Raw genomic sequence first — 23,847 nt, forward strand, 5'->3', positions numbered from 1 at the left:
GGACCCGCTTTTCTTCCAAATCTTTAGAAAAAATGAAAAATCCAAAAAAGGATGCATGTGTGTGTGTGATCCTCCTGACACAAAGCATGAAACTGGCTAGGACTGGCTAGCAGGGGGTGTATATGCTAGGAGGGAGGAGCTACACGTTTTGAGTGTAGTAACTTTGTGTGTCCTCCGGAGGCAGTAGCTATACACCCATGGTCTGGGTCTCCCATAGGAACGATAAAGAAATATGGAAAACTCGGAAAAATGATTAATGTATACCCGACCTAACCCCACTGCGCCCCTTTGTGCCAAGGCTAATCCATCTGTCACCCTCTCAGCTCAGACTAATCTGACAGTGACCCTCTATGCCCAATCTAATCTGATTGCGCCCCTCTTTGCTAAGCCTAATCTGACTGCACCCCTCTATGCTAAGCCTAATCTGACCGCGCCCCTCTATGTCAAGCCTAAATCTGACCGCGCCTCTCTGTGCCCAGACTAATCTGACCGCGTCCCTCTGTGGCCAGCCTAATCTGACTGCGCCTCTATGCCCAACCTAATCTGACTATGCCCAACCTAATCTGACTGTGCCCTTCTGTGGCCAGACTAATCTGACACCCCCCTCTGTGCCCAGGCTAGTCTGACTGCTCCTCTCTCTGCCCAGGCTAATCTGACTGTGCCCAGACTAATCTGACTAACCCCCCCCCCCCCCCTCTGTGCCTAGGCTAGTCTGACTGCTCCTCTCTCTGCCCAGGCTAATCTGACTGCTACCCTCTGTGCCCAGTCTAGTCTGTCTGCTCCTCTCTGTGCCCAGGCTAGTGTGACTGCTCCTCTCTGTGCCCAGGCTAGTCTGGCTGCTCCTCTCTGTGCCCAGGCTAGTCCGACTGCTTCTCTCTGTGCCCAGGCTAGTCTGACTGCTTCTCTCTGTGCCCAGGCTAGTCTGACTGCTCCTCTCTGTGCCCAGGCTAGTCTGACTGCTCCTCTCTGTGCCCAGGCTAGTCTGACTGCCCACCTCTGACCATTCGCTCAACTTCATGCCCAACCTTTGAAGGAAAATCAGGTGGGGTGCAGGGAGAGGAAACATTTTTTTCACTGGACTGCTTCTTCAATCTGTGATGATTAGATAGTGGTGTGTCCATCTAAGCTACACAATTTATATGACTTTTTCAAATGACTTTATTAGAACTTTAATGCAAAACAAAACAAGAAACCCCAAAAAGTATAACTTTATTTCCTTGCAGATTCTGCATTTACCTAAATACAAAGAGAAGAAGCCATGCAGTCAATAAATAGAGATGAGAACCGCTGGGATGGAGGCGGGAGACTTCTTCACACGGGTGAGGCGACTGCTCCGCTAACATTCAGCAGTTGTGGGGAGCACGTGGACATACAGCGTCTTTGTATGGAGGTCGGGCAGCCGGGGGCCCTGGGTCAACTCTGTGCAGAGAAGAATATATCAACGGTTACAGACTGTACAGCCAGGCAAATCTCTTACAGACTATGGACCGGAGGAGCGACACTTCCCCGACTTTACATTCCAATAACACAAAGAAACATGGACAGGTAACAAAAACAAAATGAAAAAAAAAATAAAAACAAATCCTTGATCACACACTGGAGGAATTGTGCATAGATTTCAGGGCTCAATGCACAATTGTAAGTTTATGTTAAGCTAGGTACGGGGATGTACCAAGTGAATGGGAAGGGAAAGCCTGTGTCTAGGGAAGGGGGAGATGGTGACCCCTGACCAAACCTACAGCTGGTACCTGGGGTCCTTCACCATCTAGATAAGTTCCACATCTATGCGCCGAGTTGGATACCTGACCCTAGGTATCCCTAGTGCTGGGCCCTAAATAGGGAACAGGTGGAATGACCTCTTCATCAACTCCAGTAAACACTAGAGAAGACACAAGGAGGACACACAGGGGGAAAATGCATGAACTATTTATCATTAGATGACTCAGGTAAAAGTTCAGCAAAGTAACAGCAACAATACCCCAGCTGAGTACAAGCCACCTGCTTGCAACCAGAGCGTGAATGAACTGAATAATATCACTAGCACAAGTCCAAGGAAGATGAGAGTCTCTAACCACCTAGATAATACTGATAATCAGCAGCTAGGTGTAGGTGAGCTCCTGCTGGGGCCAAAAGGGGAAGAGATGAAAACCCAGCAGAAAAGCTACCTATGCCAATGAATACTGACAGCAGGAACAATAGAAAGTAAGGGAGCATTCCATGCAGCCAGATGCTGTGACCTTCTATTGCCAGAAATCACGTCTGTCTGTCACCTGTGACAGTTTAATGTGAAAGTGTGATATCTACAGGTAACTTAGACAGCCCTGCAGGTTGTGCAGAGAGACCACAGGGTCAGACACCCCAATTCTCTGACCCTTGGAGAGGAAGCAGTGTTGGCATGAGCCGAACAGCAATAGAAATACTACAAATGTCAGCTAGATGGGCATAGATACCATGCCGGGGCGGCTCAGCATAGTTGTTGACGACAACAGGCCGCAAATTTATTTAGCCAGCATTTGTGTCACACTGTCTAAGACTTGTGCCCCCTAATGGTTAGATTGTGCCTAGAACTTTGCTTTAATGGAGATTCAACATTTACGATATATTAGGATCGCTACTTCCAATAGGTGGCGCTGTGCTAGAGTTTGTCTCCTTTACTGGAGAGACAATTTTGAAATATTAAAGTCACTTAATTTTTTTTGTCTTTTTACATTTGCTGACATTTTTTAGGGGAGAGAAGAAGGGAATTTTGTTACTTACCGTAAATTCCTTTTCTTCTAGCTCTTATTGGGAGACCCAGACGATTGGGTGTATAGCTACTGCCTCCGGAGGCCACACAAAGCATTACACTAAAAAGTGTAAGGCCCCTCCCCTTCTGGCTATACACCCCCCGTGGGATCACGGGATGCTCAGTTTTAGTGCTAAAGCAAGAAGGAGGAAAGCCAATAACTGGTTTAAACAAATTCACTCCGAGTAACATCGGAGAACTGAAAACCGTTCAACATGAACAACATGTGTACCCGCAAACAAACCCAAAAATCCCGAAGGACAACAGGGCGGGTGCTGGGTCTCCCAATAAGAGCTAGAAGAAAAGGAATTTACGGTAAGTAACAAAATTCCCTTCTTCTTCGGCGCTCTATTGGGAGACCCAGACGATTGGGACGTCCAAAAGCAGTCCCTGGGTGGGTAACGAAATACCTCATGTTAGAGCTGCAAGACAGCCCTCCCCTACGGGGAGGCCACTGCCGCATGCAGGACTCTTCTACCTAGGCTGGCGTCCGCCGAAGCATAGGCATGCACCTGATAATGTTTGGTGAAAGTGTGCAGACTCGACCAGGTAGCTGCCTGGCACACCTGTTGAGCTGTAGCCTGGTGTCGTAATGCCCAGGACGCACCCACAGCTCTGGTTGAATGGGCCTTCAGCCCTGATGGAACCGGAAGCCCCGCAGAACGGTAGGCTTCAAGAATTGGTTCTTTGATCCATCGAGCCAGGGTGGCTTTAGAAGCCTGCGACCCCTTGCGCTGACCAGCGACAAGGACAAAGAGTGCATCAGAGCGGCGCAGGGGCGCCGTGCGGGAAATGTAGAGTCTGAGTGCTCTCACTAGATCTACGAAATGTAAATCCTTTTCATACCGGTGAACCGGATGAGGACAAAAAGAAGGTAACGAGATATCCTGATTAAGATGAAACGAGGATACTACCTTAGGGAGAAACTCCTGAATGGGGCGCAGCACTACCTTGTCCTGGTGGAACACCAGGAAGGGAGCCTTGGATGACAGTGCTGCTAGCTCAGACACTCTCCGAAGAGACGTGATCGCTACCAGAAAGGCCACTTTCTGTGACAGTCGAGGAAGGGAAACATCCTTCCGAGGCTCGAAAGGCGGCTTCTGGAGAGCAACTAGTACTCTGTTCAGATCCCATGGATCTAACGGCCGCTTGTACGGGGGCACGATATGACAAACCCCCTGCAGGAACGTGCGCACTTTAGGAAGGCGTGCCAGACGCTTCTGAAAAAAACACGTATAGTGCCGAGACTTGCCCTTTAAGGGAGCCTAACGACAATCCCTTTTCTAACCCCGATTGTAGGAAGGAAAGAAAAGTAGGCAATGAAATGGCCCAGGAGACACTCCCTGAGCAGAGCACCAGGATAAGAAAATCTTCCACGTCCGTGGTAGATCTTAGCAGACGTGGGCTCCATAGCCTGTGCCAAGGTGGCAACGACCTCTTGGAATAATCCTGAGAACACTAGGATCTAGGATGCAATGGCCATACAGTAGGTTCAGGGCCGTAGAATTCAGCTGTTGTGCCGATTCGTGAAACCCGTCCGGGTGCAGAGACCATTCTCCTGCGTCCACGCCCTGGTGACTGAGGAAGTCTGCTTCCCAGTTTTCTACGCCCGGGATGTGAACTGCGGAGATGGTGTAGCTCTGTCTTCCACCCCCAGCAGAATCCGGTGGACTTCCTGGGAGGCTCGCCGACTGCGTAGGCCGCCTTGGTGGTTGATGTATGCCACCGCTGTGGATTGTCCGACTGAATTCGGATCTGTTTGCCTTCCAGCCACTGCAGGAAGTCTTGCAGGGCAATATACACTGCCCAGAGCTCGAGACAATTGATCTGAAGAGTGGACTCCTCTGAAGAGAGTCCTTGATCGTCTGAGAAAGGGGGGCGTTCCTGTGTTGGGACATCGACTTCCCCTCACATTAGCGAAGAATGTTCTATTGAAGTGGACGCAGATGAAACTGCGTGAAAGGGACTGCCTCTGGAAGAGGCGTCTCCTTGAAGGAGAGACTGCACCCTCGTCTGCAGTGACCGCTGTTTGTCCAGTGGAAGCTTCACCATCGCTGAGAGAGTGTGAAACTCTATGCCGAGCTATGCCAGCGATTGGGTTTAACTTTGAAAAGTTGAGGACTCCCCCGAAACTCTGGGAAGTTTCCAGCGCCATGTGCAGGCTGTGTTGGCATGCCTTTTAAGAGAGTGCCTTGACAAGGAGATTGTCCAAGCGAGGGATCACAGAGTGACCGTGAGAGTGCGGGACTGCTGTCACTGCTGCCATCAACTTGGTGAACACCCGTGGGGCTGTCGCCAGACTGCAGGGTAGGGCTATGAACTGAAGATGCTCGTCTTTAATAACGCATCATAGCAAACGCCGGTGCCCTGGAGCAATCGGCACATGGAGATAAGCATCCTGATGTCTATTGATGCTAGGAAATCTCCTTGAGGCATTGAGGCAAAAACGGAGCGGGGGGTTCCATCCGGAACCGCCTGGTTTTCACGTGCTTGTTGAGCAGTTTAAGGTCCAGAACGGAACGGAAGGAGCCGTCCTATTTTGGCACCACGACCAGGTCAGAGCAAAAAGCGTATCTTGTTCCTGAGGAGGAACAGGGATTACCACTCCTCCTGCCTGCAGAAGAGCCTCTGCTCGGTCGGTGAGGAAGTTTTGAGACAAACTGACTCTCACCCACCGGCCTTTGACCTGTGGCAGGTAAATGTCGCTAAAGCAGGGGAGTCTGCCTCCGACTGCGGATTTGGAGTGCGAGGGCTGAAAGTCATGAGGAAAACGCCTTGGTTGCGGTTCCTCCGGCTGCCCTCCCCGGGCGTGATTGAGCCCGCCAGGAATCTGTGCCCCTCTGGGCCTTTCGAGTCCTCTTGGACAGGTGAATGATTTCATTTCACCACTTACCAACAGCCTGTCACCAGATAAAGGCAACCTGGTTAAGCACTTTGTTGGAAGCAGCATTTGTTCCAATCTCTTACCACTAGGCTCTGCGTAAAAACACGGAGTTGGCGGACGCCACTGACGTACGGCTCGTAGAGTCTAGGACAGCTTTAACAGCTTGAGTCGCAATGCCGACATTGTGAGATTCAGGACGCTGCTGGGGCCCAGATGTACGTATGACAGCGTCTCTCTTGCAATACCAGCTGAAATGGCTTGGAGTGCCTCTGCGGCTGCGAATGCCTGAGCAACCGACCCGCCGCTAGTTTCATAGACAGATTGCAACCAGAGGCCTATCTGTCTGTCAATGGCATTTTTAAGTGAAAACCCATTCTCCGCTGCAACTATAGATCTAGCCGCAACCCTGGAGATTGGGGGATCCACCTTTGGACACTGGGTCTAGCGCTTGACCACGTCAGGGGGGAAGAGACAACGTGTATCATTAATACGGTTGGAGAAAAACGCTTATCGGGATAAGCGTTACGTTTCTGGACTGCGGCTCTGGAGTCAGAGTGACCAGAAAAAGTACTCAATATACACTTGAGATACCGAAATAGAGATTTCTCTTGCTGTGAAGCTGACTCCTCCACTGGAGGAGCTGAGGGAGAAATATCCAACCTTCCATTGATGGACGCTATAAGATTAGTCACTAAAGCGTCACCATCCGGGCATCCGGATTGAGAGCGGTCTCAGGATCAGAGTCCTGAACAGCTACGTTTGCCTCATCATACAGCGAGTACTCCTGCTGGGACCCTGACTAGTGATGAAGTGGAGGGCCGTTTTCAGCGAGCCCGCTTAGGCAGTCTGGGACTGTCGTCCGTGTCAGAGCCTGCACCCTGGGATGCCTGGAACCCCTCTGGGGCCTTGATTTGTTCCAAATCAGGGTGGCCAGGGGCATTGCAACAATATTGCCCAAGGACCGTCTTGGCTGCACAGTCTGTAAGATGTTAGTCATAGTCACAGACAATATATCAGCGGAAAAACTGGGACTCCGTCCCTGTCTCTCGACAGGGATCACAGGTGGTTCTTTTGGCCACATGTAGTCGAGACCCCGGTTGAGCAATTGCACACACTGGGGGTCCTGGAACAGTATCACATGCCGTACATGACCGTACAGTGAATAGCATACAAGCATGAAGTACAAATAAACACTTCAGCACATGTAGTACAAGCAGCCTAGAAAGCCTGTGCCTTGGCACCCTTGCTTTTCTGCTGCTGTTGTCTGTTTATCCAGGAGCATTAGCCAAGGATAGGAACATACAGTGAATGTATAGCATACAAGCATGACAATAAACACTGCAGCACATGCAATCCAAGCAGCATTGAAAGCTTGTGCCTTGGCACCCTTGCTTTTCTGCTGCTGTTGTCTATTTATCCAGGAGCATTAGCCAAGGATAGCGACCTACAGTGAATGTATAGCATACCAGCATGACAATAAACACTGCAGCACATGCAATCCAAGCAGCATTGAAAACTTGTGCCTTGGCACCTTGCTTTTCTGCCGCTATTGTCTGTTTATCTAGGCGCATTAGCCAAAAATAGTGACATACAGTGAATGTATAGCATACAAGCATGAAAATAAACACTGCATCACATGCAATCCAAGCAGCATTGAAAGCCTGTGCCTTAGCACCCTTGCTTTTCTGCTGCTGTTGTCTATTTATATAGGAGCATAGCCAAGAATAGCGACATACAGTGAATGTATAGCATACAAGCATAACAATAAACACTGCAGCACATGCAATCCAAGCAGCATTGAAAACTTGTGCCTCAGCACCCCTGCTTTTCTGCTGCTGTTGTCTAGTTATATAGGAGCATTAGCCAAGAATAGCGACATACAGTGAACGTATAGCATACAAGCATGACAGTAAACACTGCAGCACATGCAATCGCCTTAGCACTCTTGCTATTTGCTGCCGCTGTCTAGTCATCAAAGTGGGTAGACAGCCAAGAATAGCCTTTACAGTGCAATGTACAGCGACATATACAACAGGACACTTCAGCAATAGTGGGTCAGCACTTCAGCTGCCGCTTACCGCCCGCACAAAAGCGGGTGTGTTGCGCTGGAATCCTGTGACTGGTATCCCGGCGCTTGTCTCCATTTTGTTTCTCTGCGTGCTGGAATGGCTGCCGGCTTCCAGAGAAGAGGGGCGGCCCGAGGGCGTGCCCGAGCCAAGAGCGGGAAAAGCGGCGTCCCACTGCATCTAGTGAAGGGGGCTGGAGAATGCAAAGCAGACTCCAGCTCCCTGCGCCGACTTACTGTACAGCATCCCGCCCCTCCCTTGACTGGCAGGGCTGGGGGCGGGAACGAAGTGAAAACCAGGCCGCAAAGCCGGGGACTAAAGTTAGAAGCGCCGCCGCCGTAAAAGCGCGGTCGGCGCGTCCCCGGCGCACTACAAGTCGCAGCTGCGCCGCCGCTCTAGGGGCGGTCGGCGCGGCGGTCTCCACACATAAAGTCCCCAAGTAATCTGCCGGGACTATAAGCCCAGCGCACAGCGCTACAGTCCCCGGCGCACTAGCACACCCAGCAAGCCTGGAGCGTGCGTGCCTTTCCATACGGGGACACAGAGTACCTGAAAGTTGCAGGGCCTTGTCCCTGAACGGCACTCCCGCTCCACATCCAGCAGGTTCTATGGGTCTGTGGATGGAGCCCGGCCTCAGGGCTAGGTGGCCGGCAAGATCCCACTTCACCAGAGCCCCTCAGGGGGATGGGGAAGGAAAACAGCATGTGGGCTCCAGCCTCCGTACCAGCCATAGGTACCTCGACCTTACAAACCACAAGTTGGGTGAGAAGGGAGCATGCTGGGGGCCCTATATGGGCCCTCTTTTCTTCCATCCGAAAGAGTCAGCAGCTGCTGCTGACTACAAACAGTGGAGCTATGCGTGGATGTATGACCTCCTTCGCACACAAAGCTTGAAAACTGAGCATCCCGTGATCCCACGGGGGGTGTATAGCCAGAAGGGGAGGGGCCTTACACTTTTTAGTGTAATGCTTTGTGTGGCCTCCGGAGGCAGTAGCTATACACCCAATCGTCTGGGTCTCCCAATAGAGCGCCGAAGAAAGTCTTCAAAATAGTACATCTGCTGACTCTGGGACAGACCGATGGTTTCCCGGCAGAATAACTTTCTAAATTTTAGTGCAGCACTACAAAAAGGACCAGCGCACGCGCATTAAAGTAGTTTGCTCTGCCCTCGCAGAGAGGGAGAGAGATGTGCGCCTGCGCAGGAGCGAGATGTCATACGCTGTGTGGATGATGTAGGGCGCGTCTTCCACACGTAGCAGGTCTGAACGACGGCGATTGCAAGAAGAGAGGAGACTCCTGATCAAGACCAGCAACACCCATTGAAAACCCTTTAAGTTGCGAAAGAGAACGTCGCCCCTTTAATTACTCAATATGCTCCGGCTTTTCTTACCTCCACTCATTGCAGAGTCCAGATACAAGCGGAAGCGGCGGCTCCGCAGCCCAAACACTCTGGCCACTTCATTGCACAGCCTCTGATAGTTCAAGACATTTTCTCCTACTGGGTTTTGCAATAAAAGTGTTCCTGGAAACAGAGAAAAGCAGTGAGTGAGTCCCTGTGCGTCCACCCCCACCCTCAATAGTCACACCACTGCCCCTAAAAGTCACGCACCTTGTGCCTCCGTGCCCTGCAGCCTCAGGTTGACGTACTGGCAGTCCAGCTGATCTCCATTGCTTGGTACAACTGGGGCAGATCCGGATGTAACAGACAAGATCTTTCCATTGAAACTCAAGAGATTGGCATTATTGGGTATTTCTACAGAGGAGGAAAATAGAGTGTCAGAAACATAAAGAGCGTTGAGGAAGGGAGTCCACACGTGGCTACCTTTGTTTCCATCGTATACTGAAAGCCGGGTGATCTTCAGATGAAATATTCCGGACACCGCAGCCTTGAGCTCCGATAAGCTGGAAATGGCGGCTCCTTTGGGGTTTTCCAACAGCAGAAAGCCACCTGAGAATGAGTTAATAGTTGAGAAACCGAGGAAGTGGCTTTCGAGTTGGGTCATCTTGAAGAGGAATCACTTTCTCAACGTTAGGGCCTACAACCCACTGAACCCGAGACAAGGCCACCATCATGGCCAATTTATCAACTCATCAAGTGTAACTGTTCAACAATATGGAGTCCACTGGCTCATTTGATCTACCCGATTGTGAGAGAACAGAACCCATTTTGTTCTCATTGTGTCCATCTTGTCTTATAGCTAATGATGTCAATGGGGTCAGCTAACACTGATGGTGTTGGGGGGGTTTAACATTTCTGTTCATGCCCCTACTGCTCTTATTGGTGCATAGATCAGATGGACAAAGCCTCTGTCTGTCACCTTATAGAAACTGGTCATATGTACTAATAGAGGAGAATTATTTGCGCACAACATACGAAGTGTGTGCTGTATTGATTTCCTGAGGGTATTTCGCTCACACGATGCATTGCTATCTCATCACTTTGAGTCGGTAGATGAACAGTCTAATGGATCTGACCAGACACCAGTTTTATCTCGGGGACATAGCAGCTGGTGCATAAAACGAGAGAGGATACAGATCAGGGCTCCTAGTCTTACTTTGTTCTGTGCTGTTAATGGCTATATTCAGCTTGACGTAGGCGCAGGCAGGACCGTTCGTGGCCTGGGGGGAGCCTCGGACCAGGGTTATCTCCAGATCAGAACCTTTGAGCTGTACAGAAAGTATCTAGTATTAATCTCAGCATCTAAGAGCTCCAAATTTAAAGGAATTTAACCACATCGCTCCACTCACCTGCGTCTTCTCCTTTATTATAACGCTGGATGAGGGGCACACCGGATATGGAATGAGAGGAGACTTAACAGTGGCCAAAATGAAATCTGTGTGGCCCTGGATGACGGACTGCAGGTAGCCTCCCTGTACCTGGTAGTAGATGCTTATCTCATCAGTTGGAACCAAGTTTCCCTGGGAAATAAAAAAGCAAAAACATGAGGGTCAACCGAGACTGAGGTGGTGGGCTCGTATCTCGTCCTGAAGTTCTAATACTTCATGTAACACATGACGGCACCATTAACGATCACCATACAAACAGGCCCACCTGCAATGTCCATTCATTTTGTGTTAATGAGAGTCTAAACCTTCCTGACCGTCCTCTTCTCCTGCACAGTCACATCAGACGAGGTCTGAGAGGCAGATGTCATCCCACCGACACCAACAGTTTATGTAACCGGCAACAGCAGCAATCCCCTGATAATTGTCCATGAATGGCTGACCCCCCGAGGATCATCAGTCCAGGAGCAAGGCCTCTCTTATATAGACAGTCTGCAGGTGGAACTCACCTTTTTCCGTAACTTCTGGATACGATTAATAACTTCTCTGGCGACACCTTCATCCACCATGGCCTGGTCCGGAGTGACATCTAGTAAAACCAGGACCTGTGGAAGAAGCACATGGAGCCCTTCACATAAGATCTGGAATGTATTCGGACATTTCTCTGCTGTCTTCTGCTCCATTTGCCCACAGGTGTTGCTCTAATGCAGGGCATATCTGTCGGCCTCTGGTATGACAAACCTGAGCATCAGAATGAGCCTCAAACTGGACGCTGCTTCCACTGGTACTCTGATCAAAGGTATAGAGCAGGCGTACATCCTCCTCGTGCAACTCGTGTCCTTCCACCGTCATGGAGCCTGCGCAAAAACACCAACTGGTTTTCAGAAGTATTCATTGTCTAAAGACCACAGTAGACTTGACAGTGACCGATAAGGTACAAAGCTGTCAAAAAGAAGAAAAGCGGAAGACTACGCAGTGTGCCTTATTTGACAAAGTGTCACCCAGTGCCCACCTGGACAGGAAGTCACGCAGCGCCCACCTGTATAGAAGTCACCCAATGCCCACCTGGACAGAAGATACCCAGTGCCCACCTGGACAGAAGTCACCCAGCGCCCACCTGGACAGGAAGTCACCCAGCGCCCACCTGGACAGAAAGTCACCCAGCGCCCAAGTCACCCAGTGCCCACCTGGACAGAAGTCACCCAGTGCCCACCTGGACAGAAGATACCCAGTGCCCACCTGGACAGAAGTCACCCAGTGCCCACCTGGACAGAAGATACCCAGTGACCACCTGAACAGAAGTCACCCAGCGCCCACCTGGACAGAAGTCACCCAGCGCCCACCTGGACAGAAGTCACCCAGCGCCCACCTGGACAGAAGATACCCAGTGCCCACCTGGACAGAAGTAACCCAGTGCCCACCTGGACAGGAAGTCACCCAGTGCCTACCTGGATAGGAGTCACCCAGCGCCCACCTGGACAGAAGTCACCCAGCGCCCACCTGGACAGGAAGTCACCCAGCGCCCACCTGGACAGGAAGTCACCCAGCGCCCACCTGGACAGGAAGTCACCCAGCGCCCACCTGGACAGGAAGTCACCCAGCGCCCACCTGGACAGGAAGACACCCAGCGCCCACCTAGACAGGAAGTCACCCAGCGCCCACCTGGACAGGAAGTCACCCAGCGCCCACCTGGACAGGAAGTCACCCAGCGCCCACCTGGACAGGAAGTCACCCAGCGCCCACCTGGACAGGAAGTCACCCAGCGCCCACCTGGACAGGAAGTCACCCAGCGCCCACCTGGACAGGAAGTCACCCAGCGCCTACCTGGAAAACCACTCATCCACCACCCATCCTGTCACTCAGCACGCACCAGAACAACTGGTCGCCCATCGTAATCCCCCATCACTCACCTGGACAACCTGTCACCCAGCACCCATCTAGACAACCGGTCATCCACCACCCATCCTGTCACCGAGCACCCACCTGGACAACCTCTCACTCACTGCCCATCCTGTCACCCAATGCCCACCTGGACAAACTGTCATCATCCACCCATAATGTCACTCAGCACACACCTGGACAATCTGTTATCCTCCGCCCATGTAGACAACGGTTCATACACCGCCCGTCCCGTTACCCAATGCCCGCCCGGACAAAATGTCACCCACCACCCATAATGTCACTCATCACCCACCTGGACAACCTATCACCCACTGCCCATAATGTCTCCAAACACCCAGTTGTACAATATGTCATCCACAGCCCACCTGAACAACCTGTCACCCACCACCCATAATGTCACCCAGCACCCACCTGGACAATCTGTTATCCACCGCCCACCTGGATAACATATCATATCACCCACTGCTCATAATGTCTACAAACACCCACTTGGACAATATGTCATCCACAGCCCATAATGTCACCCAGCACACACCTGTTTTCTGAAACTCTTCCAGTTGCTCACTCTTTAACTCTTTAATGGCAGCCATGATAGACTTAAATGCCCCCTTCAGGCGTTTCCCAAGCACCATGTGATCGGGCTCGGCCCTCATACGAATCCCATATTTCGTTTTATCAGTAGAAACCGTTACTTTCCTGACGTTCAGCTCCTGCAAAAAAACAGGTGAAAACGGTCTGCTGTCTGCAGTATGGAAGCACTGGCAGATCCCACTCATAACAGCATCCAGATCACCGAGAGACCTGCCAGTACCTCTGAGATTAGGAAGGTGGAAATATGGCTCGTTATATATGAAGCCAGGAATCCACGCTAATATCCCGCCCTCACCTCAAGGATGTATTTCTCCAGTGATTTGATGTCTGCAAGAGCCTCCATATCCTGATGGATCACAACCACTTCTTTCAATGGATACTAAAAGGAGAGAAAACAAGATGTCAGATGTGGCACATTGCGGGATCATACACTGCCATGTGACGGACCTACCTTAATAGGCAAGGTCTTCCGGTCACGGATCACCCGGCCCAGTTCAATCACAGATTGCATCTGGGACACTGCGTTCTCAATCTTCTTATCAATCAAATCCTCCCTGAGTCACAAGAAAAGATAAAAATTGGCTTTTTCTCACTTTTTTCATTCCGTCCATTGGGGGAAACGGGGCATTGGTTACATATGGTAGTTAAATGGATGAAAAAAAGGCAAATTTCCATCAAGTTCAACTGAGAGAACGGGTATATGACAACCACAGTACAAGATCCAGTCCGCCCCAGACGAGCTCATCTTTCCCTCCTGATCCCAATTATCGATCAATTGGACCAAACATTCAGACCAGCATTTTACACCGTTACATAAGCTTTTATGTTATTTACTTCTAAGAAAACATCTAAGCCTTTTCTGAAGAAATAAAAAATAATCAACTGTTACTGCAGTGAGCAGCTCCTGAGGAAGACTCTTCTACAGGTGAATGGTTCTTCTGGTGGAGAACCCTTATATCCTCTGGAGATTGAACCTGTCTTTTCCCAAGTGTTCCTGGTCTTTTGAGGGAGGTTTATATGAAATAGGTTTTACCATGACTTTTTGTATCGGCCATTCATCTACTTGTACAAGTCTGTCATTCATATCCTTCCTAACAATAGGAATACACCATATAGGGTGTCATTTTTGCCATCTATACTTCTAAGGCTTCCTTCACATATCCGTGTCTCCGGTACGTGTGACGTCCGTTTTCACATGTACCGGAGACATGGACACACGTAGACCTATTGAAATCAATGGGTCTGCGCACATGTTCGTATTTTGATATGGATCATGTGTCTGTGTGGAGACACACGGTCACATGTCCATTTTCTACTAACAGCAAGGGTGTCACATGGACTGCACATTGATGTGAAATGTACTGGAGAAAACACCTGTCCCAAAAAAAAAAAAAAAATACATTTTTTTTTATACTTACCTGTCTCCGGCGCTTCTGTTTCTTCTGGGCCCGCTCACCAATATTCACTGCATTGACTATGGATCCGGAAGCAAGTGTGACAGCAGCGCCGGAGACAGGTAAGTATACAAGTTCATGCTGTCCGTGTGCTAGCCGGATGTCACACGGCGCACATACACACGGACATACATACTGACCTGCTCCACGGGCTGTCACGCACGTTTGTTAATTGCACAGACGTGTGAAAGAGGCCTAAGGCTGGGTTCACACGACAGTATTTTCTCCATCTGAGAAAAACGGCTTGACTACGCCAATCAGACTCTTATCAAGAGATTGATCCGTTTTTCTTGGAGATGGAGAAAAAAGGAAAGAAAAAAAAAAGTTATCCATCTTCTCCATTCTCAGTCTATGAAAATCAGATCTCATACAAACATTATAGTGTAGTCCGATGTTTTTTCACTGACCGACAAAGACTTGAATGGTCGGAGGAAAATTGTGCATGCTGCAATTTTTTTTCCTCGAACCAAATCGGTCCAAGGAAAAAAGTCAGACATGTGTTCGGCCTCGTTGATTAACATTGGTCCGAGGGCAAGCTGACTTTTTTTGACGGATAAATCTAAAACCATAAATATGATTTTTTGAAAAAAAAGAGAATTTTGTTTACTTACCGTAAATTCTTTTTCTTATAGTTCCGTCATGGGAGACCCAGACCATGGGTGTATAGCTACTGCCTCCGGAGGACACACAAAGTTACTACACTCAAAACGTGTAGCTCCTCCCTCCTAGCATATACACCCCCTGCTAGCCAGTCCTAGCCAGTTTAGTGCAAAAGCTGAAGGAGGACATCCACCCACAAGAAGAGACAGAGTAAAATCCGGAAGAACCGGAACCTCTGTCTACAACAATAACAGCCGGTGAAGACACACGGAACAAGAAACCTGCCAACAGGCAATAGGGAGGGTGCTGGGTCTCCCATGACGGAACTATAAGAAAAAGAATTTACGGTAAGTAAACAAAATTCTCTTTTTCTTTATCGTTCCTATGGGAGACCCAGACCATGGGACGTTCAAAAGCAGTCCATGGGTGGGAATAAACAGACAACTGAGAAGCAGGCAAAACCTAACTTCACAAATGGGCGACAGACGCCTGAAAGATGCGTCTGCCGAAGCCCGCGTCTGCCAAAGCATGAGCATGCCTTGGATAGAGCTTCGAAAAAGTATGCAGATTAATTCGAGCTGCAGTCTGACAGACCTACTGAGCCGTAGCCTGGAGCTTGAAAGCTCAAAAGGCACCGACAGGTCTGATCAAATGTGCTCTGATCCCCGGCGGGGAAGGCACTTGAGTACACTTGTCAGGCCTCGGGAATGGCCGACCTAAGCCAACGAACCAGGGTCGGCTTAGATGCCGAGAGACCGCTACGCTGACTAGCAGTCAGCACCCGAGAGAGGTGCACTGCCTAATAACGGCGGTGCAAAACACATAGATCCGGAGCGCCCGCACCAGATCCAGGATATGCATCGCTTCCTCAAGCGATGAACAGGAGCCGGACAAAAGGAAGGCAGGAAAATTGCCCCGGAAAAGGTGGAAGCAGTAACCACCTCAGGGAAAAAAAAGTCCGGAGTCGGACGGAGACCACCTTGTCTTGATGCAAAAGACGAAAAGAAGGGAATTTTGTTTACTTACCGTAAATTCCTTTTCTTCTAGCTCCAATTGGGAGACCCAGACAATTGGGTGTATAGCTACTGCCTCCGGAGGCCACACAAAGTATTACACTTAAAAGTGTAAGGCCCCTCCCCTTCTGGCTATACACCCTCCCGTGGGATCACGGGCTCCTCAGTTTTAGTGCAAAAGCAAGAAGGAGGAAAGCCAATAACAGGTTTAAAGACAAATTCAATCCGAAGAAACCTCGGAGAACTGAAACCATTCAACATGAACAACATGTGTACCCGAAAAAACCAAAAATCCTTAAGAAAACAGGGCGGGTGCTGGGTCTCCCAATTGGAGCTAGAAGAAAAGGAATTTACGGTAAGTAAACAAAATTCCCTTCTTCTTTGTCGCTCCTAATTGGGAGACCCAGACAATTGGGACGTCCAAAAGCAGTCCCTGGGTGGGTAAAAGAATACCTCGTGATAGGGCCGTCAAACAGCCCTGTCCTACAGGTGGGCAACCGCCGCCTGAAGGACTTGTCTACCTAGGCTGGCGTCCGCCGAAGCGTAGGTATGCACCTGATAATGCTTGGTAAAGGTGTGCAGACTCGACCAGGTAGCCGCCTGGCACACCTGCTGAGCCGTAGCCTGGTGCCGTAATGCCCAGGACGCACCCACGGCTCTGGTAGAATGGGCCTTCAGCCCTGAAGGAACCGGAAGCCCCGCAGAACGGTAGGTTTCAAGAATTGGTTCCTTGATCCACCGAGCCAGGGTGGATTTGGAAGCTTGCGACCCTTTACGCTGACCAGCGACAAGGACAAAGAGTGCATCCGAGCGGCGAAAGGGCGCCGTGCGGGAAATGTAGATCCTGAGTGCTCTGACCAGATCCAACAAATGCAAACTTTTCTCAAATTGATGGACTGGATGAGGACACAAGGAAGGTAATGTGACATCCTGATTGAGATGAAAGGGGGATACCACCTTAGGGAGAAACTCAGGAATCGGACGTAGAACCACCTTGTCCTGGTGAAACACCAGGAAGGGAGATTTGCATGACAGCGCCGCTAGCTCGGACACTCTCCGAAGAGACGTGACCGCTACTAGAAAGGCCACTTTCTGTGAAAGACGAGAAAGGGAAACATCCTTCATAGGCTCGAAAGGCGGCTTCTGGAGAGCAATTAAAACCTTGTTCAGATCCCAGGGCTCTAATGGCCGCTTGTAAGGAGGGACGATATGACAAACTCCTTGCAGGAACGTGCGTACCTGAGTAAGTCGTGCTAGGCGTTTCTGAAAAAATACAGATAGCGCTGAGACTTGTCCTTTAAGGGAGCTGAGCGACAAACCTTTTTCCAACCCGGATTGCAGGAAGGAAAGAAAAGTAGGCAATGCAAAAGGCCAGGGAGAAACTCCCTGAGCAGCGCACCAAGATAAGAATATCTTCCACGTCCTGTGGTAGATCTTGGCGGAGGATGGTTTTCTAGCCTGTCTCATGGTGGCAATAACCTTTCGAGATAATCCTGAAGACGCTAGGATCCAGGACTCAATGGCCACACAGTCAGGTTCAGGGCCGCAGAATTCAGATGGAAAAACGGCCCTTGAGACAGCAAGTCTGGTCGTTCTGGTAGTGCCCATGGTTGGCCCACCGTGAGGTGCCACAGATCTGGGTACCACGATCTCCTCGGCCAGTCTGGAGCGACGAGGTTGGCGCGGCGGCAGTCGGCCCTGATCTTGCGCAGCACTCTGGGTAACAATGCCAGAGGTGGGAACACATAAGGTAGCCGGAACTGTGACCAATCCTGAACTAAGGCGTCTGCCGACAGAGCTCGGTGATCGTGGGACCGTGCCATGAAAGCCGGGACCTTGTTGTTGTGCCGTGACGCCATCAGGTCGACGTCCGGCATCCCCCAGCGGCAACAGATCTCCTGAAACACGTCCGGGTGAAGGGACCATTCCCCTGGGTTCATACCCTGGCGACTGAGGAAGTCTGCTTCCCAGTTTTCCACGCCTGGGATGTGAACTGCAGATATGGTGGATGCTGTGTCTTCCACCCACGTCAGAATCCGCCGGACTTCCTGGAAGGCTTGCCGACTGCGTGTTCCACCTTGGTGGTTGATGTACGCTACCGCTGTGGAGTTGTCCGACTGAATTCGGATCTGCTTGCCTTCCAGCCACTGCTGGAAGGCTTGTAGGGCAAGATACACTGCTCTGATTTCCAGAACATTGATCTGAAGGGTGGACTCTTCCTGAGTCCACGTCCCTTGAGCCCTGTGGTGGAGAAACACTGCTCCCCACCCCGATAGACTCGCGTCTGTCGTGACTACCTCCCAGGATGGTGGTAGAAATGACTTTCCTTTCGACAAAGCGGTGGGAAGAAGCCACCACCGAAGAGATTCCTTGGCCGCCTGAGAAAGGGAGACGTCTCTGTCGAGGGATGTCGACTTCCCGTCCCATTGGCGGAGAATGTCCCATTGTAGTGGACGGAGATGAAACTGCGCGAAAGGGACTGCTTCCATTGCTGCTACCATCTTCCCTAGGAAGTGCATGAGGCGTCTCAAGGGGTGTGACTGGCCTTGAAGGAGAGATTGCACCCCTGTCTGTAGTGAACGCTGTTTGTCCAGCGGAAGCTTCACTATCGCTGAGAGAGTATGAAACTCCATGCCAAGATATGTTAGCGATTGGGTCGGGGTTAGATTTGACTTTGAAAAGTTGATGATCCACCCGAAACTCTGGAGAGTCTCCAGCGCAACGTTCAGGCTGTGTTGGCATGCCTCTTGAGAGGGTGCCTTGACAAGTAGATCGTCCAAATACGGGATCACAGAGTGACCTTGAGAGTGTAGGACTGCTACTACTGCTGCCATGACCTTGGTGAAGACACGTGGGGCTGTCGCCAGCCCGAAAGGCAGAGCTACGAACTGAAGGTGTTCGTCTCCTATAACGAAGCGTAGAAAACGCTGGTGCTCTGGAGCAATCGGCACGTGGAGATAAGCATCCTTGATGTCTATAGATGCTAGGAAATCTCCTTGAGACATTGAGGCGATGACGGAGCGAAGGGATTCCATTCGGAACCTCCTGGTTTTTACGTGCTTGTTGAGCAGTTTTAGATCCAGAACGGGACGGAATGACCCGTCCTTTTTTGGCACCACAAACAAGTTGGAGTAAAAACCGTGACCCTGTTCCTGAAGAGGGACGGGGGTCACCACTCCTTCCGCTTTTAGAGTGGACACCGCTAGCAGCAGAGCATCGACTCGGTCGGGAGGTGGAGAAGTTCTGAAGAAGCGAGTTGGAGGACGAGAGCTGAACTCTATCCTGTACCCGTGAGACAGAATGTCTCTCACCCAACGGTCTGTGACCTGTGGCAGCCAAATGTCGCCAAAGCGGGAGAGCCTGCCACCGACCGAGGATGCGGAGAGAGGAGGCCGAAAGTCATGAGGAAGCCGCCTTGGTAGCGGGTCTTCCGGCTGTCTTTTTTGGGCGTGACTGAGTCCGCCAAGAATCTGAGCTCCTCTGATCCTTTTGAGTCCTTTTGGACGAGGAGAATTGGGACCTGCCTGAGCCTCGAAAGGACCGAAACCCCGACTGTCCTCTCCTCTGTTGGGGTTTGTTTTGTCTGGGCTGAGGTAAGGATGAATCTTTACCCTTGGAGTGTTTAATGATTTCATCCAAGCGCTCACCAAACAGTCGGTCACGAGAAAAAGGCAAACTGGTTAAACACTTTTTGGAAGCAGAATCTGCCTTCCATTCTCTTAACCACAAGGCTCTGCGTAAAACCACGGAGTTGGCGGACGCCACTGCCGTACGGCTCGTAGAGTCTAGGACAGCATTAATCGCGTAAGACGCAAATGCAGACATTTGAGAGGTTAAGGGTGCCACCTGCGGAGCAGATGTACGTGTGACCGTGTCAATCTGTGTAAGACCAGCTGAAATAGCTTGGAGTGCCCATACGGCTGCGAATGCTGGAGCAAACGACGCGCCGATAGCCTCATAGATGGACTTCAACCAGAGCTCCATCTGCCTGTCAGTGGCATCCTTAAGTGCCGCCCCATCTTCCACTGCAACTAAGGATCTGGCTGCAAGCCTGGAGATTGGAGGATCCACCTTGGGACACTGGGTCCAGCCCTTGACCACGTCAGGGGGAAAAGGATAACGTGTATCCTTAAGCCGTTTGGAAAAACGCTTATCCGGATAAGCGTGGTGCTTCTGGATTGCTTCAATAAAGTCAGAGTGGTCCAGAAATACACTTAATTTACGCTTGGGATACCAGAAATGGAATTTCTCCTGCTGTGAAGCTGTCTCCTCTACAAGAGGATCAGGGGGAGAAATGTCCAACATTTTATTGATGGACGCTATAAGATCATTCACTATGGCGTCACCGTCAGGTGTATCCAAATTGAGAGCGGTCTCAGGATCAGAATCCTGATCCGCTACCTCCGCCTCATCATACAGAGAGTCCTGCTGGGACCCTGACCAGTGAGATGAAGTCGAGGGCCGCTCATAGCGAGCTCGTTTAGGCTGTCTGGGACTGTCGTCCGTGTCAGAGCCATCACCCTGGGATGTAAGTGACACCCCCGGATCCCGGAGCTGTTCCAACTGAGGGGGACCAGGGAGCAATGAGTTAACAGTGCCCATGGCCTGAGTTACTGGTCTAGACTGCAATGTTTCAAGAATTTTAGTCATAGTCACAGACAATCTGTCAGCAAAAACTGCAAACTCCGTCCCTGTCACCTGGACAGTATTCACAGGAGGTTCTGCCTGGGTCACCTCCAGCAGAGGCCCCGGCCGAGCAAGTGCCACAGGGGCCGAGCACTGCACACAGTGGGGATCAGTGGAACCTGCCGGTAGAACAGCCCCACATGCGGTACAAGCAGCATAGAAAGCCTGTGCCTTGGCACCTTTGCTTTTTGCGGTCGACATGCTGTTGTGTCCTCTGAGTAATCTAGGAGGGTATATAGGAGAGAATCACCGCGACCGTACAGTGCAATGTATAGCTGCAAGCATAAAATACAAATATACACTTCGGCACCAGTGGGGGTCAGCCCTTGAGGGCAGCTTACCGCCCGCTAAAAAGCGGGTGTGTGGGCACCAGAATCCCGTGTCTGGGTCTCCCAGTCTCCTCTCTCCAGCTCAGACTGCACACAGGAATGGCTGCCGGCGTCCTGTGAAGAGGGGCGGACCGTGGGCGTGCCTCAAACAAAGTGCGGGAAACTGGCGTCCCACTGTGCCCAGTGTGAGGGCTGGAGTATGCAAAGCAGACTCCAGCCCTCTGCGCTGACGTTCTGTACAGCGTCCCACCCTTCCCCTGACTGGCAGGCCTGGGGGCGGGAACGAAACGAAACTAGGCCGCAAAAAGCCGGGGACTCGAGTAATAAGCGCGGCCGTCATATATGCACGGCCAGCGCGGAAGTCCCCGGCGCACCACAAGTCCCAGCCGCGCCGCAGCGAAAAAACTGACAACGGCGGCCGGCGCGGCAGTTTCAAAGACATGTCCCCTCTCAGCAGAGCTGTAGATAGGAATGGCACCAGCGCGCAGCGCTGTTGTCCCCGGCGCACTAACACACCCAGCCATGCTGCGGTGTGGGCGTGATATATACGGGGACACAGAGTACCTTGACGTAGCAGGGCCTGTCCCTGACGATACTCAGCTCCATATCCAGCAGAGTCTCCAGGGGCTGTGGATGGAGCACGGTCTCAGTGCCTGGAGACCGGTAAAATCCCACTTCACCCAGAGCCCGAAGGGGGATGGGGAAGGATGCAGCATGTGGGCTCCAGCCTCCGTACCCGCAATGGGTACCTCAACCTTAACAAACACCGCCGACAAAGAGTGTGGTGAGAAGGGAGCATGCTGGGGGCCCTAGTATGGCCCTCTTTTCTTCCATCCGACATAGTCAGCAGCTGCTGCTGACTAAACAGTGGAGCTATGCATGTATGTGTGCCTCCTTCGCACAAAGCATGAAAACTGAGGAGCCCGTGATCCCACGGGAGGGTGTATAGCCAGAAGGGGAGGGGCCTTACACTTTTAAGTGTAATACTTTGTGTGGCCTCCGGAGGCAGTAGCTATACACCCAATTGTCTGGGTCTCCCAATTAGGAGCGACAAAGAAAAGGGGGTGACTCCGAAAGAGTGCAGCCAGAACTCTCTGGCGGGAAATTATAGCCACTAGAAAGACTACTTTCTGTGAAAGATGAAACAAAGAAACCTCCCTAATAGGCGCAAGGGGGGGTTTCCGGGAACCGGGAGGACCGGATTAAGGTCCCAGGGCTCAATAGGCCGCCGGAAAGGCGGAATAATGTGAGATGCGCCCTGAAAGGAGCGCACCGGAGCCAGCCGGACGATATGCCGCTGGCACATACTGACAGAGCCGAGACCTGTCCGTTAATGAGGGATAGTCCTAGCTGAAGACCGGACTGTGGACAGGAGGGTCGGCAAGGCTAAAAAGGTCAAAGGACACTTTGAAGCTCGAGTCATAGCGGAGATGACTTCAGGAAGGATACCAGAAGTCGCCAAGATCCAGGACTCAAGAGCTACGCCGTCAATCTGAGAATCCAGAAATCTGACGGAAAAAACGGACCTTTTGAGAAAAGGTCTGGACGGACCGGAAGATGCCATGGCAACCGAACGGACAGAAGGAGCAGGTCAGGGTACGAAGCCTGCCTGGGTCAGTCTGGGAATGAGAATGACCCGACGGCCCCCTTAACTAACAAGCCATGGAGAAAAAGACATGGATCGCACATCCCAAAAATACATTGATCTAAAAGCCGCTAGGCAAAAATTTAAATAGAACATGAGGTTCTTAGTTACCATTCTGATCAGACTGTATTAAGCCCACTGCCACGTCACGGCGAACCTCTTGAGTGGGTCCCTAATCTAAAGCCTTTATGGTGCGGCACTGTGCACCAACCACTGCCACAGCGACAAAGCACCAGCAAGGCAGGCCCCCTTAACTGATCTTGCGCAGGACTCTGGGCAAGAGGTAGAGACGAAGCTGGGACCAAACATGAACCAGCGTGTCTACCGCAAAACTTGAGGATTGTGGACCACGGTTGGACAGCTGAAATAGTCCGCCTCGCAGTTTTCACATCTAGGATGTGGGCTGCGGATACGGTGGACTAGGAGTCCCTTGTCCACTGAAGAATGATAAGCCGCCAAGATTGCCAGGCGGCTGAGTGTCCCGCACTGGAAGTTGATGTAGGAAAACGCTGTCACGTTGTCCGACTGGACTCGAATGTGCCTAGCCGCCAACAGATGGTGAAGGCTTAGAGAGCTAGAAATACAGCTCTGATTTCCAGCACATTGATCCAGAGGGCTGATTCGGACAGAGTCCAACGCCCTGCGCTCCACGGTGGAGATATACTGCTCCCAAGGCGGAAAGACCAGCATCCTGGTGAGGATCACCCGGGACGGGGCCAGGAATCCCTGAGACAGAGTGGCCGAAATCACCACTGCAACGAGCCTCTGGACAGTGGCGAAGCCACCACTCCGTGGAAGGAGGGAGGTCGCGTGTACAGCGGAAAAACTCCAGTCTCAGAGGACGCAGGAGAAACTGGGCAAGGAATCGCTTTCCTTGACGCCACCGTCTGACCAGCACCTTATTTGGTGTCTGATAGAACGACGTCGACCGCCAGAGGAGGGACTACTGATCGACCAAGAGCAGTTTCACAAGTGCCGACAGAGTCTCGAATTGCGTCCTTGAGAACCTTTGGGTCGAAGTCAGAGTGGACTTGGACAGAATGACAAGCCACCCGAATAGGTAAGAGTGGCGAGAGTAAGCGAAGTACTCTGCTAAGAGTCCGCACTG

General features: G+C 51.2%; 1 protein-coding gene across 1 annotated transcript in view; it reads right to left on the reverse strand.

The window, feature by feature from the left end:
- Positions 1-1,192: 1,192 nt before the first annotated feature.
- Positions 1,193-23,847, reverse strand: part of IARS1 (isoleucyl-tRNA synthetase 1) — a 150,938-nt gene continuing 128,283 nt past the window's right edge. The window contains exons 24-34 of the mRNA XM_075321722.1: positions 13,464-13,566; positions 13,308-13,391; positions 12,957-13,131; positions 11,261-11,376; positions 11,029-11,124; positions 10,484-10,654; positions 10,291-10,402; positions 9,558-9,683; positions 9,345-9,488; positions 9,126-9,257; positions 1,193-1,419 (exon numbers count right to left, since the gene is read on the reverse strand). Of these exons, the coding sequence (XP_075177837.1) occupies positions 1,337-1,419; positions 9,126-9,257; positions 9,345-9,488; positions 9,558-9,683; positions 10,291-10,402; positions 10,484-10,654; positions 11,029-11,124; positions 11,261-11,376; positions 12,957-13,131; positions 13,308-13,391; positions 13,464-13,566 (1,342 nt within the window). The 3' untranslated portion in view covers positions 1,193-1,336. The remainder of the gene's footprint in view (positions 1,420-9,125; positions 9,258-9,344; positions 9,489-9,557; positions 9,684-10,290; positions 10,403-10,483; positions 10,655-11,028; positions 11,125-11,260; positions 11,377-12,956; positions 13,132-13,307; positions 13,392-13,463; positions 13,567-23,847) is intronic.

This window comes from Anomaloglossus baeobatrachus, chromosome 8, assembly GCF_048569485.1.
Source record: "Anomaloglossus baeobatrachus isolate aAnoBae1 chromosome 8, aAnoBae1.hap1, whole genome shotgun sequence".
Classification (NCBI taxonomy): domain Eukaryota; kingdom Metazoa; phylum Chordata; class Amphibia; order Anura; family Aromobatidae; genus Anomaloglossus; species Anomaloglossus baeobatrachus.